The following is a 14,862-nucleotide window of genomic DNA, read 5'->3' on the forward strand; positions in this document are numbered from 1 at the left end:
TGTGTGTGCGTTACATACACTTTTGTTCATACCTATCAAAGTGTAAGCTGATTTGCTCTCTTTTCCGTTCTTCCCCTTTTCCCCTTCCCTCTCTCCCTCCCTCCCTCTCTCCCTCCCTCCCTCCCTCCCTCACTTACATCACCAACCTCCTTGACCCCTCCCCCTTTTTTAACGTTCTTATCGTATCATATATCTCCCGCACACAGTTTTGCCTTTTTCCCCTTTTTCTTTCTACACACTTTTATACTTGACTAGAGATGTGTTATTGTAAATAATATGTATATATTATATATATATAGGCTCCCCCCACCCCCCCCACCCCCACACACACACGCATATATATATATATAATGTATCCTATTTCTCTGATCTGTTGATGTATATATTTATATATTTATGTTATAAATATACTGTGTGCTTGTACTTTTTCGATCTCCCTCTCATATATACACTTATATATATATATACAGAGGAGTGAGTTTTTTTTGTCTGTGTTTTGTTTTTGTTGGGGTCTTTTTATAGCCTCTCCTTTCCTCTCCCTGTCTATCTTCTTCCGCCCCTCCCCCCCTCTTCCCCCTCCTCTCCCTTTCTTTTTTTCCCCCTGTGTGTATACATATTTGTACATGTATATATACATATATATGTGCGTGTTTGCATGCATGCTCGTTCTTGATTTCTTTATTTGCCTTTTGTTTGTTTTGAATGGCTGTACCTCAATGCCGCCACGTGCCCCTTGTGTGATGCCTATATAAAAATGAGCGACTCTCGGAAAACGACATACACACACGCACGCACACACGTCACTTCCCCTTTTCCCCATTTCGGAGTTCATACTTGAAAAAAAAAACAAAGATTGAAGTGAAAGAAATGAATAAAATATGAGGGAAAAACCCACCAGAAAGCAACGAGACAGGAGAGGAAGTAGTCCTCTTCCCCCCCCCTCCTGGAGGGGGGGGGGAGGGACGCATCAGATAAGTATACATATGTATTTATGTTTCGAGACAGAAGATTCGGGCGCAACAAGCTTTAATAACAAAAAAAGGCGGAAAAGGAGTCGAGGCCCCCTCCCTCCCCTCCCTCCCCTCCCTCCCTCCCTCCCTCCCCCTCCCTCTCTTTGCTCGCCATATGGAAAGAGAAATGTTTTGTTTTTCTCCTTCTTATGAACACGCTAGTGAGTATATATATATATATACTCGCGCATCCAACCACAAGTTGCCTGCCTCAGCTGCACCACGGCTACACTCTGGTCGCCGGAAGCGAACTGTCAGCCTTGGATTCGGGCTCTGCACTTCACGTGCTCATCTTGTTCCTACCCGTCCCCCTCAGGATAATCGCTGGCGCGATGAACACCAGACGAGCTTGGGGTGAGCTGCGCCCCTTGCGTCAGGCTGGCCGCATGCAGGGCTCTCCTCGAGGGCGTCAGCAGCGGCGTCGGTCGTGCGGGTGCCTTTTTTCGGGAGAGGGAAGGTGGCTGGGAAGGTCTCTGTGCAAGCCAAGCGAGTTCCAGGAGGACGTTGGCTAGCTTCAGGTCATGGTGCCCGTGACTCTGGATTTTTCACGGTGTATGTGATGCCCCTCTCACTGCGTCCCCTCCATTCGCTGTATTCTATAATGCGTTTTGGATGCTCCTCAGATGGAAGTCTGGAGGGGGGCTCTGCGGCGTAATTCGGACAAGAGAGTTTCGAATATACATGAAAAAAAAACGAAGAATTCAAGTGAGCTGTAGAGATGCCTAAAGGGTGTAGCCAAGACAACAGGGGGGGGGTGCGAGGGGTGGCGGGGGTGCGAGGCAGGGGGGAGGGGTGGCGGGGGCCACTGAAGAAGAAAAAAACTTCAGCTCTTGTTTCTACTTTACCTTTTGAGTTTTTTGGTTCTTAACCTCATTATCACTGCTGTGTATACTGTACTTGTTTTTGTGTTTTTTTCGTGTCTGTGTTTATTGGCTGTGTTTATTGTGTGTTTGTTGTGTGTGTGTGTGTGTGTGTGTGTGTGTTGATTGAACTGAGGCGCTTCCCCTCCCTTCCCCCTTTTCCTGTCTTTCCTTTTTATTCTCACCGTCTCTCCCTCGCTCCCATCTGTGTCTCCTTTTTGTGCGACCATTGTTATCGTCGCTTGCTCGCTTTTCCCCTCCCCCCTCTCCCCGCTTCTTTCACACTTTTCACATTTTAGGACACACCTATTTTTAACTTCTTGTTGGTTGCTGCTGCTGCTGCTTGGTTGTGGTTCTCCTCTCTTTTCTTGAACACACCTGCTTTTTTTTCTCCCCCTTCTTCCTCCTCCCCTGTTTCAGATGTGTCTGTGTGTTTTTTAAATTTGCTTTTCCTTTCACGCATTTCTATTTCTCTCTCTCCCCCTCCACTTTTTCCACAGAACATTCTTCCCTTTTCTGTCTTGTTGTCGGATGTGCGCTATCTGCCCAGACATGTTTTGCGTGTGCATATATATACATATATTATATTATATATGGAGAGAAGGAGAATGTTGTAATTTGCTGCTGTCTTCCATCTTTTGTTTTGAGTCCCATCGTGCCCGTGCTCGCTGTGTGTGTGTGTGTGTGTGTGTGTATTGTTACGAAACAGTCTTTGTATTGTCGGCTCTTTTACCTTTTTGCGTTTCTCATTTTCTCTTCGTTTCTGCCAGCCGCACTTCCCTCCCTCCCTCCCCCTCCCCCTTCCCTCTTTTTTTCTACAATTCTTTTTTACCGTTTTGCCTCTCGGAGGGTGTCGGAGACGTGCTTGTTCTGTTGTGCTCTTCTTTTCTTCATCTTCTATTTCACTTTTTAATATTGTCGAGTGTGTCTATTCTGCGACACAACGTGAGTCGGTCTTCACACGCTACCCCCCCCCCCCCTCCCAGTCTTTTCTCAACGCACCCCGCGATCGGCGAAGCACCAAGAAAAAAAAGACGTACTACAACAACCCCAGCCCCGTCATCTGAGTACGGCCGCTGCTTCCACCCCCGCCCCTTACCAGCCCTCACCTCACATGCCATCTCACAGCCGATCCCACCATGCTGCTCGCCGCCCGTTGCATCCCTCGAGGATGTCGCAGGCTTCCCACCAGTGGGGGATACTCATGATCGGGTGAAGTACCCCCCCCCCAACCCCCTCCCCAGTCACGCTGACACGATACCCATCGTATGGGTTGGTGCGGGCGTGTTCAATGTCACAGGTCGCTCCGACGCAACGCCACCCCAGCCCTGACCGTCAACATGGGTGGCGATGTATCGCACCATCTTCTGCAAGTTCTGGATATGTGACGCCCCCCTCTCTCTTTGCGCCAGGGGTGTTGTGACACTGGCAAATGAACGTGAGGAGGGGCTTCGGAGATTCCCCTGTCCAGTGGTGACAATGGACCGCGGCTAGCAAGCTTGAGGTGTCTCCCCCCTTCCTTGTCAAGGGTAGCGGTGCAAGTAGGTACTAAGACTCTTCATCTTAATTCTGAGGTACGGCAGTTGGCACTGCTCTCGTCTCTTGCTGCTATTATTCTTCCCCCCTCAAAACAAAAAAACATAACCTTCTTCACGGATCCGAGCGTGTCACCACTGCTGTCGTATTGTTGAACTCAGGCCCTCGACCAAGCGCACCCTCAGCAACACAGCTCTCTCTCTCTCACGTGCTTTCACTTTCTTGAGGTATTCTAAAACCAATTACTTTTGCTGCTCTCTCTGCCCTCTTTACGTATGCCCCGCAGGCACGCAGTTTCGCTTGCTAGTTTTTCCCCCTCGCATTGATGTATTCTTTGTGTGTGTGTGTGTGTGTGTTTGATGATATTTGTGTTCAATAAAAAATGCCATGATTGAGTTTGAAGGGAGCAGGTGAGGATATGTAGCCAAGCGTAAGCAGCACTGCTGGAGTGGGTGGCCATGTCGTAACTATTTTTCCTTTGGCAGGAGATGACGACGACGTTGCTGAGCGATGGGTGGGGGGCTGTCATGTCCCTGAGACCTAGATTACATCAAAAGTGGGTGCCTACATCGCCATCATCAGGTGACACTCGTAGGCTACGTCTCTTGTAAAGCCGTTTCGTACACACCTTGACATGTTTTTCACCTCACCACTGCCCTGCCCACCCATTCCGCCTAGGATGCATTTTTTGTTTCTGGGGGACGGGGCGTGACAGGGCAGGGGGGTGCGGTGACGTGAAATGTGTGAGCATACGCAACCACATAGACGAGTGAGAAGGAAGAAATTAAAAGCCAGCACTGCATGTGTATGGCCACTTTTTTTTTTTTGTTAGGGAGGGGGAGGGGGGGGGAACAGAGAATACACCCTTTTACTCGCCCCAGCTTCACTTTTTCCCTTTTCTTTCCGTTGTTTTCTCTTTTCAATTCTATTTTTTGCCCACTTGTTTGCTTCTCTCTTTTTACTCATGACATTTTTCTCCCCCCCCCTTCGGCCTTCGGCCTTCCCTTCTCTCTCAGACTGCACACGGTCAGACACACGCACACGGACCAGATTTTGCGGCGTCATGTTGCTGCCCCCATTTTTTTTTCTCCTCTTGTGAGTGTTTTTTTTTTTTGGCGGGGGGGGGTGGTTAATGGGTCCTCTCCATTGCACCACCACCAATCATTCTTCCCTCTCCCCCCTCCTCTCTTACGGATGCGCGGCATATTTTCCTCCCGCCCTGCCTCCCCCTCTCTTACTTCCCTCTTAGTCCTCCTCCGGCGCGCTCGTGCGCGTGAATCTGTGCATGTTTAGTGTACATCTTCGTACCTTCGTGCATGAATAGCGCACTGGGTAAGTGCAGTGGTTGAATTCTCGGGACGGGCGGCGGGTTTCAAATGCCGGAAGTAAATCCCTGTTCTTGACACACTTCTTTCCTCGTTCCCGTTTGTCCAGCCTCTGCAAGAACCCCCTCCTCCCTCCCCTACACGCACATCCTCTTGTTTTCGCCTTCCCTACCCAACCCACACAGCTTCCCTCTTGACCGTTTTTTGTTTGTTCATTGGCCGTACACTTGGAAAGCGGGAAAAAAGGGGAGAGAGAAAAAAAGAAAAAGAGGAAAGAGGAAAGAGAGGGGAAAACGCAAGATGCGGAAGGGGAATGAACAAGCAATGCTCGCCGCCCCTGGTGCCTGTGTCGAACTTTTGACTATCGATTGTATGCATACGTGTAGGCTAGCTTGCCTCTTTTTTTTTCTGTATTTCTCATTCCATCGCCTCTCAGTACTGTTCTCTCGTCCGCTTTGTTGCGTTTTATTTTTCTTTCTTAATTTGGTTTTATTTGGTGCGTCACCTTTTTCCCCTCCCCCTCCTCCCCTCCCCTCCCCTCCCCTCCCCTCCCTTCCTCCTCCTTCCCATCACCTGGATATATTCCTGCACTGGACTATTTCTTTTATATATTTGTATTTTCACATCTTTTTATTGTTTTTCATTGTGTATGTGTGTATGTGTGCCGACTTACTGTCTTCCTTTGTCATGGTTGTCTGTGTGTCTGTGTGTTTTCCTCATAAACGTGTTTGTGTCCCCCCATATTTTTATTTTGTGCATTCGATTTTTTCTTTTTTTTTTGTTTGTGGGTGGGTGGGGGATGAAGAGTGGGAGTGAGAGAGGAGGGAGGGGGGGGGGCACACCTTATTTCTCCGGATTTGGTGACGACTTCGTCCCTCTTTTACAACTGTTCCCACCACTCCCCTCTTTTCTCCTCTCCTCCCCCCCCCCCGCCTCGTTTTTTTTTTTGATTTGGTAAATAGTCCTCTCCTTGTTTTGTGTTGTGTTCTTTGTTTGCGTGTTGCGATAGACAGTTGACCTCCGTGTCAACTCCCCCACCACCACCACCACCCCCACCACCACTACTACCACCACTCACTACAACTACCACTAATTCACATCCTATCCTGCTCTCTACCCGTCAGCCTTCTTCGCGGCTTTCCCCCTTGCCCTCATCCCCCCCACAGCGCCGCCCTTCGCCCCTGCGTGAAGATCCGCATGAAGATGCTTGCGTGTTTGTCTTGATGCAAATCAGTGCTCGTCGTACCTGCTGTGCAATCATGAGGGCGCCCTTTTTCACATGAAAATGGCGGCTGACCAGAGTCTCACCCCCCTCCCCCTTTTTCCTCTTGACTTCTTCATAGGCCAGCCGTTGGACGGCACTTATCGCCTCAGAAGCACACACACACACACACACACACATTATCACACTCCCGTTACACTCGTTCTACCCGATTTTTTTACCTCATTGTGTGTGGGAGAGGTTTGTGCAACACCGAAGTGTGCTGCGTACGCAACAGTCATCTTCATTGCGCGTATATGAGGAGGACCCGCTTCTCGTGTTGAGGTCTGACAATGGGGACTACCGCTCCCCTCCTCTCCCCCCCTCTTCAAGAAGCGGGGGCGGGAGGGTACAGCTGTTTGTGGAGCGCATCCATCGCCTCGAGGGCCTGTCCACCACACATCCACGGCTGTCGCCTGCTCCCGTCAACAACGGAAGAGGTGGTGTTGACCTGAGATGGGCTGTGACAAACCCGGCGAAGCATTGATGCTGTGCGGCCGGACAGAGAGGCCCCACCTCCAGCTGACACAGGCAGAGGAGCACCTACGAATATTGTTTCCATTAACATTCATTCGTGTCACCCCCCCCCCCCCCCAGCTGCGTGCAAGCACGTTGTCACGGGCAAAAAAAAACGGTGTCCGCGTATACCTGTCTATTCTCCAAGCAGCATCAAAGCTCAGCAGACAGGTGTGCACCAGTGCGGGCTTGGAGGCAGCAATCCCGCCCTCGGGAGGGAACACACTTTAGGTTTCAATCTTTTGATGACATACTCGCCAAGGCCTCAGAGCTGGTCGGAGCATCCCACTGATCCCAGATCTGGAGAACACCTCTCTGACTGCGTAGGGAAAAGTCTGCTGTTCCCCAGTACCCCCCCCCCCCCCTGTTTTTTTTTTTTTGCTACTGCTCCAGTGCCGCGTGACTTGGGCTTCGCTTGAACCACAATCTTGTCCATCCTCGCCGAATGAATTCTATACGACTCAGCCCTGTGCAATCGTCTAGGTCCCCCATTGTTTACCTCAATTAAGGGTACTACGACGTTCCTTTGAACCGCCACCGACGTGACAGATACCACAGGGCCTCGACGTTGCCTTGGAGCCTGAGCGAGATTCTCCACTTCTTCTGTATCTCGAAACGCTTCTCCCACCTGCTCACCCAGCCCCGCCGCGTGATCCACCGGTCACTTGAGGAGGATTTGCTGTCCAGTCGACCCGCACCCGAGTTACCTCCTCTTTCTTCCCCCATGGAACACAGCCGCCTTCTGGGGTGCGCTACAGCGGTCAAAGCTCCAGAGCATCCTGCACATCGAGTCTGATGGGATGGTGGTGCACTTCAGGGACGATGCCCATGTGAACACGGCCATGGCCTTTCTCGTCTAGATCTTTCCCGCGCTGTGCGTGGGGACGCTGTTGCTGGCCTGGTGCAGTGTTTGTGTAGAAGGCCATGCAGGGGGGAGAGGAGAGGAGGGGAGAGACAATACGTGAAGTGGTGTCCGTAGTCCGATTCCCTTGCCACCTGACGAGCAGGACTGACACTGAGGCAGATGCACTGGGCTTGCTTAGGCCCTCGCGAGTCTCCTCTGCTCGCCCGACTCCCTCTCACATCTTTCTTCCCGTCCCACCCCCACCCCCCTCTCTGGCTGGGCGACGGAGGGAGGGGGGGGTAACAGTCGTGCCAGTACGGGATGTCCGCTTGCGCTGTTTCTGTGAGGATTTCTTCTGGCGCATTGTTTTCCCACTGTGTCTTCTTGTCTTGTCTGCTGGCGTGTGCGTGCGTGAGCGTTCGCGTCTCTCTCGTGCTCTCGCATGGCCGATGCTCCGCTTTTTTTGACGCTGTGCGTGGGCGTGGGTGTTGATGTCTGTCTGCTGCTGCAAACGGTGTCATGTGGTGAGGGAGAGCGACGGCCATCGTCCATCTCCGTTTGTCGCGCTACCGCTTGCGCCTTTCCCTTCCTCCTCCGGCTTCCTTTACGCACCATGCACATCACACCACAGGGGACCGCCGCATGAGCAAGTGGATGTGTTGCCCCACCACGTCTCACTGGGGAGAGGGGTAAGTGGGCGTACGAGGGCCGTGCTTGTTATTTGCCGACAAGGCCAGCATTGCTCTGTAGTCTCCGTTTCCTTGACTTGGTCGCTGGCAGCAGTGCCGCGTGTACCGATAACACCCACATGAATCAAGAACAGCGATGCATAACACCGACGAGCGAAAAGGGAGGGAAAGCGTCGACTGCGAAGGGAGGCAGTAGTGTTGGGGTTAGTGAAGATATCGGGTTGTCGGCCTGAGAGCGTTTACAATCTCTGACTGGCTACTCGCCAAACAGACTATCGCGAGGGTGTTGCGTCTCCCAGTTTCGTGACTTGGCCTTCCTTCCTTCCTTTCCCTTGGGTGGTGTGAGTGACGTGGGCCCAGCTTGCCTCTTTCCCTGCCTCTTTCCTAGCGTGAGCCTTTCCCCTCCTCCGGACCCCCTTGTGTAGGGCATGGAAAGGATGAGTCCCACGTGAGCACTGGATCGACATACGCGCATCAGCCCACCTAATGTTTCAAGTCCTCTACCCACCGGTCTTCTCTGTTGCTCGCCCGCCCTCTCTGCAACCATAATTCGCCCAACCCCTCGCCCAGACACTTGCACAGGCATCTCTCTCTCTCTTTCTCACTTCCCGAGTTCTGAGGGCACGTGACGTCACTCGAAAAGGCAAACGCTTCGTTTTACACCGCGTAATACATCTCACTAGTGCGCCTCTGTGTTGGTGTGTTAGCGGCGGCGACACCTGACGCATTCGTGGCATTGTCACCCCTCCCTCCCTCCCTCTACCGTCTGCACGGCTGAGCTCGTCTGCCCTTCTTTTTGTAGGTGTGCTTTCATATATATTTATACATATATACACGTAGTAGTTTTGTTTAAGTATTCTCTTCCTCCCTCCCTCCCTCCCTCCCTCCCTCCCTCCCCCTTCCTCCCCCTCCCCCTCCCTCCCTCCGAGCTGAAAAAAAGAGAGAATATCGACACCATGACGTCTACTCGCTCGATAACGGCGCCGTTGACAGCGCTGTTATTGGTGATGGCCGCCTTTGCGCCCCTACACACCGCGTACGCCAGTGCGCCACACAACGGCTTCGAGGGCTGTGACCCTGCGGTGGCACAGTCGAGCGGTTACATTGACATCCCCGGCATCGGGAACACGCAGAAGCACTACTTCTACTGGCTGTTCGCTCCGCGTCGCTTGCCGGTAGATGGCAGCCAGCCGCCAGTGATCCTGTGGATGACGGGTGGCCCCGGGTGCAGCTCAAGCATGGCCCTGCTCATGGAAGTCGGGCCCTGCAAAATGAACGAGACCTCCGGTGAGCTGTACTACAACGAGTACGGGTGGAACGACGAGGCGTATCTGCTGTTCGTGGACCAGCCGGCCGGTGTGGGCTACAGCTACTCGGACAAAATCAACTGGGCACACAACGAAAGTGAGGTCGCAGAGGACATGTACAACTTCCTGCAGGGCTTTGCACGGCGCGAGACGTCGCCGTCGATCACCGGCGCAAACGACTTTTATATCATTGGCGAGAGTTATGGTGGCCACTACGTCCCCGCCGTGGGCTACCGTGTTCTCGTCGGCAACCAGCGCGGGGATGGCCCGCGTATCAATCTGAAGGGCATTGCGGTGGGCAACGGGCTGACGGACCCGTACACACAGGCGCCCTCGTGCGCTGAAACAGCCTACAACTGGTGCAAGGAGAAGTTGGGTGTACCCTGCGTCACCGAGGAGGTGTATCGGGAGATGCTTTCACAGCTGCCGGTTTGCCTGGAGAAGACGAGGGAGTGCAATGCAAGTCCTGACGATACGCATATCTCGTGCAGCGAGGCCTACACTGCCTGCATAGCGTATGAGAGTTACTACACGAATTCTGATCGAAACATCTACGACATCCGCAAGCCCTGCATCGGTGACATGTGCTACCCGATGGACAACATGACTGCCTTCATGAGGCGCCCTGACGTGATGGTGTCACTCGGTGCCAAGGCGGACATTGTCTGGGAAGCGTGCAACGGCGAAGTGTGGGACCTCTTCACAAGTGACTTCCAGCGCAACTTCAACTACACCCTCCCACCGATGCTGGAGGCGGGCATTCGTGTGATGATCTACGCTGGTGACATGGACTACCTGTGCAACTGGATCGGCAACGAGGCGTGGGTGAGGGCCTTGCGGTGGCCTGGCACGCCGAGCTTCAATGCTGCGCCGAATGTGGAGTTCGCTGTTGGCGGTCGCTGGGCTGGCATGGAGCGCAAGTACGGCAACCTCAGCTTTGTGCGCGTCTACGATGCCGGTCACATGATGCCGATGGATCAGCCAGAGGTGGCACTGTATATGGTGCACCGCTTTCTGCGTGGTCAAGGACTCACAAGTTGAGTGCCGGGACAGCGGGGCGATTTGCATGATGCCGAGTAGAGTAGCTTCGAGGACGGGTCAAAGAGAGGACAAACGCGTTGTATGGCGATTGGGTGATGCTGGAGAGGCGCCGTTTGCAGCCATGCACAGGTTTCCTTTCTCGTCTCCGGTCAACTTCGCACCCGCGTGCGGACGTAGCTGTGGACGCAGGGATGCGCCGACACCCGCACACATACACGCACGTCTGCAAGTGAATTCTCCTCTGTGGCAGCATGTGACGCAGGAGCTATTGCAACACCTTGGAGCCGAGCGCACCCGTGTTCTCCCGTCCCGCTGCATTCCTTCCCCCAGTACACAGGTACGCCAGCTCTTGCGGGTGTCGGCGTGCAGGGCGATAGATGAAAGGGCGCCGAGGTGACGTGTCCTCCTCTACTTCGCCTCCCCCCCTCCCCTTCCCGCACCGGCGTAGCGGTTGCAGAGTATAATCGAGTTTTTTTTATCCACGCTGCTTGCCAGCCTGTCAAAAGTTTCATTTTTTTATTCATTTTAAAATTCGCATTTGTTGTTGTAGTAACTAGCCCTGTTCACAGGGGACACCACAGAAGTGGGTGGGTGGGACCCAGTCTGCTTCCCCCCACTTCTGCGGTAAAGCCGTGCAGTTGCGACTCCTCCCGTTCATGCCGAGTACCCCTCTGGTGGTGACAGGGTCAAGTGTGCGTAATGTGGAGAAGTCCCAGATACTCATCCCTACGTGTGTCGGCGGTCACGTTATGGATGGCGTTGTCCCAGGAGAGACCCGCGAGCGTGACTGGAGTGTATCTCGCCTGACCTTGATTGCCCACTAGGTTGTGGGGGGTTGGGGAGAGCTGCTCTGTCTCAGTGAGTGAATCACGCGGGGTCCAGCACGATGGGAGCGGCTGTTATATGGCATACGAGGCGGGGGCCGGTGTAATTCGAAGTCATTGCCGTGCTGAGATGAGGGAGATGGCATTGCTTAAAAACGCACTTACTGCTGCTTCGCGTCACGCGGTGGTCTTGTGACAAAGCGGGCACGTGTGTGTGTGTGTGTGTACGTTGGGCCAACTTTCATGACCGAATGAGTTCTCTATAAAACACCAAATCGGAGTATTTTCTCCCGGTTTGGCGCCAAGAGATGTGACCATAAAGGCGAGTTCTCTCGCTGTGTATGGTGTCTGTGCCTGTGGTTTATTTTTTATTCCTCATAGTGTTTATTTTTATTTTGTGTGCTCGTTTTGTTTTCGATATCGGTTGAATCTTTTTTAATGGGGCGGTGGGGATCATCAGCAGCTGAGACTTTCGCTGAGGCGTACGCCTATACACGGGTGAGTGTGTGTGTGTGTCTATGCGGTCTCGCATCTTGATCAGCCCTTTTTTTCTTCCTTTCGCTTACTTGTTGCCCTAACTCGGTGCCCCAACCTTCCGAGAATAATCATAATATTTATTCCACTGCCTCCCTCCCCTGACACGCACAGGCACACACACCAACACGCGTCTACTGCGTGTGTGGATTTACGGCGTATTCACATGTGACGGCGATGCCGAAAGGGCGAGGGAAGGAGGGAAGGAGAAGGCAAAAGAAGGCGCGGGCAAGAACAGCAAAGGACAAACATAGGTATGCAATCAGTGTTGATATACAGTGAACAAAGAGCACGCACACACGCGGACAGTCGCCCACGCACGGCTGCGGGCACAGCCAGTACCCCTTGCGGATGTCTTTTCGAGCAGCATGGCAGGTCTACACGGTGGAGGTGATGTATTCATCTTCGCGTGAGGCATACACACATGAAAAGGGTGGGCGACTACGCCGACATACATGGTCATCGTGGCGCGCTTCGCCTTCGGCATGTATGGCCGGCACCGTACGTTTCCTTGCTTTGGTCTTTCGACAAGCGATTGTGGATGAGTCCACTAAAGCGATGCGTGAGGCCGATACACGGCGCCAACAGCCCTCTCCTTTAGCTGTAGTTACTCCCCCTGTTTATTGCTCACGTAGAAGCACTTCCGCCACCCACAATGGATGCGCTGGGGGGTGGCACGTACATGTTCGGCAGGCATCCTATCTCCTTGGTCTTTCTCTCTCTCCTCACGTTGCACGTTGGTTTTCCTCAGGAGAGGATTCGACATACGCGGGGGGCTCCGTCTATTCCTTTTACGCACTGGGTGCCAGCAGCAGCCGTAACGCTTCTTGACGGTCTACAGACAAACGTGTTGTCTGGCTCAACGCACCCCTCTCTTTCTCTACACACAGACACAGACACGTGTGCATTTGCTCGAGTCTTTACCCGCGATTTTTCTCCTTGCTTTTTTTTTGTTTTGAAGGCTTTCCTCTGCACTGCAATCCCGAGAGGGTGTTGACCCGCTTCTCGTCTTTCTCCTCCCTCCCCCCTGTCGTTCTCTGGGGAGTGCGGCACCATCTCCCTCTCATCCTCACTTAACACAAGCGAACATACAACCCGGGCGCAGATGGGGTCGTGCAGAGGCCACGCGATTTTGCGTTTTATCTTTTTCTTTCGTGTGCATGACTACATCCTGTGTGTTGTCTGCGCCGTTATTGCGCTTGCCGTGGGTAAAGTGCGCCCATTTTGCCGGCCTTTTTCGTGGACTGATCCGAGCATCGACTTCCCCTTCGCCAACACCGAAACGTTCCCGACGTGGTCGTTGTTCTTGATCTCCATCTTGTCAGCTGTCGTCTACGTCCTCGGTGAGGCTGCACGCCACTGTTGGCTGCGGCACTCCCAAGGCGGTGTTCTGACTCATGATCCGTACTCTAAGAACACGTGGCTTCTGGTGGAGAGTGAGCATCATGGCGGTGGCCATCGAGTAAGGACTACCGATGCGAAAGACAACTTCTGCAACGCCGCGGTGTCTCCTCTGCAACCCACTTCGCCCCTGTTTCACCCTCCGCTGTCTGCCAACGCTCAGGCAGCCATCAACGTTGTGGCGGCCGATACGTTGACCAACAGGGGCGTGGATGCCCAAGAAATGCAGGCGGGCCTTTCCACAGCTGCCGTTGCCCCTGTGGAGTCTCGATTGGTTCAGTCGCGGCTGTCTCCCACGAATGCCCACAACGACCACACCGAGCACTGTGGTGCGCTGTCAGAAACTTCTGCTCCGTCTTCTGGGACAGCAGAGGCCGTGCTCAACAAAGGGACGGCGCACACATACACTCTTCCACGACCGTGGCAGCGCTTCCTTCTCCATGCACATATGTGGGTGCTGACGCAGGCTTTCTCTGTCTTCTTCACGCTGATGGTAGTGGATGTGGTGAAGGTGTATGCCGGCCGGCTGCGTCCCGACTTCCTTGCGCGGCTCCGCCAAAAGGGCTTCACCCCTCAGAGCGTTGACGTCGACTATTGTGGTGTGGCCAGGGAAGGACGCCTGTCTTTCCCATCTGGGCACAGCGGCATCGGCTTTGCGGCCCTCTTGCCGCTGTGCTTTTATGTGCTGCACTCGCTGCACGGGTTCCGCCACGGTGGTGTGTCGCTCTGGCGCATCATCATTGCGCTTCTTCCGCTTATTCTCGCGATTTGCATAGCGGTTTCACGGACGCGCGATAACCGGCACAACTTCGACGACATCTTCGCAGGCAGCGCGATCGGCATAATCGGTGCTTTGATTGCCATCAAGGCGATAATGATGGTGGATGGCCAAACAGGGCAGCTGGTGCCTCGGCTTGCGCACCACCGATAGCTCTACGCACGCAGGCACGCTTGTGTGCAATACGCCGCAGTCCGACAGTGCAGTGGGCTAGCTTCTAATGCGTACCTAACGACTGCTTGGCCATGCTCGCTTATGTGGACCTGTGTCGTTTTCTGTGTGCGTGTGCATAACCGGCTGCCTCGGGACGCCAGGGCGTTACACATCACCCGGATGTTGCGCACGGTTTGACTGCTATACGGATGCTCAGGTGACTTTTCTGCGTTCTCCCGGTGCCGTGCCGCATTTCATTATTGTACGCCACCATCTACAACGAACAGAACAGCCGCAATCGTATACGTACACATCCACGCATGCGCAACACACACACACGCAGCAGCCATTTAGCCCTTCCCCGCCTCCCCCCCTCCCTCGAATGACGACCACACACCGTGAAGGAGGCGCAGCGTCCTCGGGGTGGTGATATTAAAAAGATAAATGGAGAGGCGAAAGCATTTGCTTACCTCTGTGCATTGTGTTTTCGTTTGCATTTTTTTCTCTTCTTTCGTGTTGCTAGCCATGCCCCCCTTTTCACGTATATGGACATATTCTACATGTATTGGTCTGTGTGTGTGTGTGTGTGTGACAAAGTAGGGAGGTGAAGGACATGAGCCTTCCTACATGCACTACTCATACTTTCCATGTGTATATGCGTATGTGTGGAGACGGATGTGTGTGGTATTCCCCTTTGGAAATATTCTTGGACCCGTACTTTTAGTGTTTGCGTTTTTCCAAATCCTATTGACGGAAGGAGCGGGGGAAGGGGAGAGATGCGGA

The 14,862-nt window shown here is 53.3% G+C and overlaps 2 protein-coding genes across 2 annotated transcripts; both read left to right on the forward strand.

Moving 5' to 3' along the window:
- Positions 1-8,997: 8,997 nt before the first annotated feature.
- JKF63_06544 (uncharacterized protein) lies at positions 8,998-10,389 on the forward strand (the record flags this gene model as incomplete). Its single annotated transcript, XM_067902493.1, has 1 exon — positions 8,998-10,389. One exon carries the CDS (start codon positions 8,998-9,000, stop codon positions 10,387-10,389), a length of 1,392 nt encoding a protein of 463 aa, XP_067757910.1.
- Positions 10,390-12,852: 2,463 nt separating this feature from the next.
- JKF63_06545 (uncharacterized protein) lies at positions 12,853-14,079 on the forward strand (the record flags this gene model as incomplete). Its single annotated transcript, XM_067902494.1, has 1 exon — positions 12,853-14,079. The coding sequence occupies one exon, from the start codon at positions 12,853-12,855 to the stop codon at positions 14,077-14,079; it is 1,227 nt and encodes a 408-aa protein (XP_067757911.1).
- Positions 14,080-14,862: the final 783 nt, after the last annotated feature.

Source organism: Porcisia hertigi, chromosome 18 (assembly GCF_017918235.1).
Source record: "Porcisia hertigi strain C119 chromosome 18, whole genome shotgun sequence".
NCBI lineage: Eukaryota > Euglenozoa > Kinetoplastea > Trypanosomatida > Trypanosomatidae > Porcisia > Porcisia hertigi.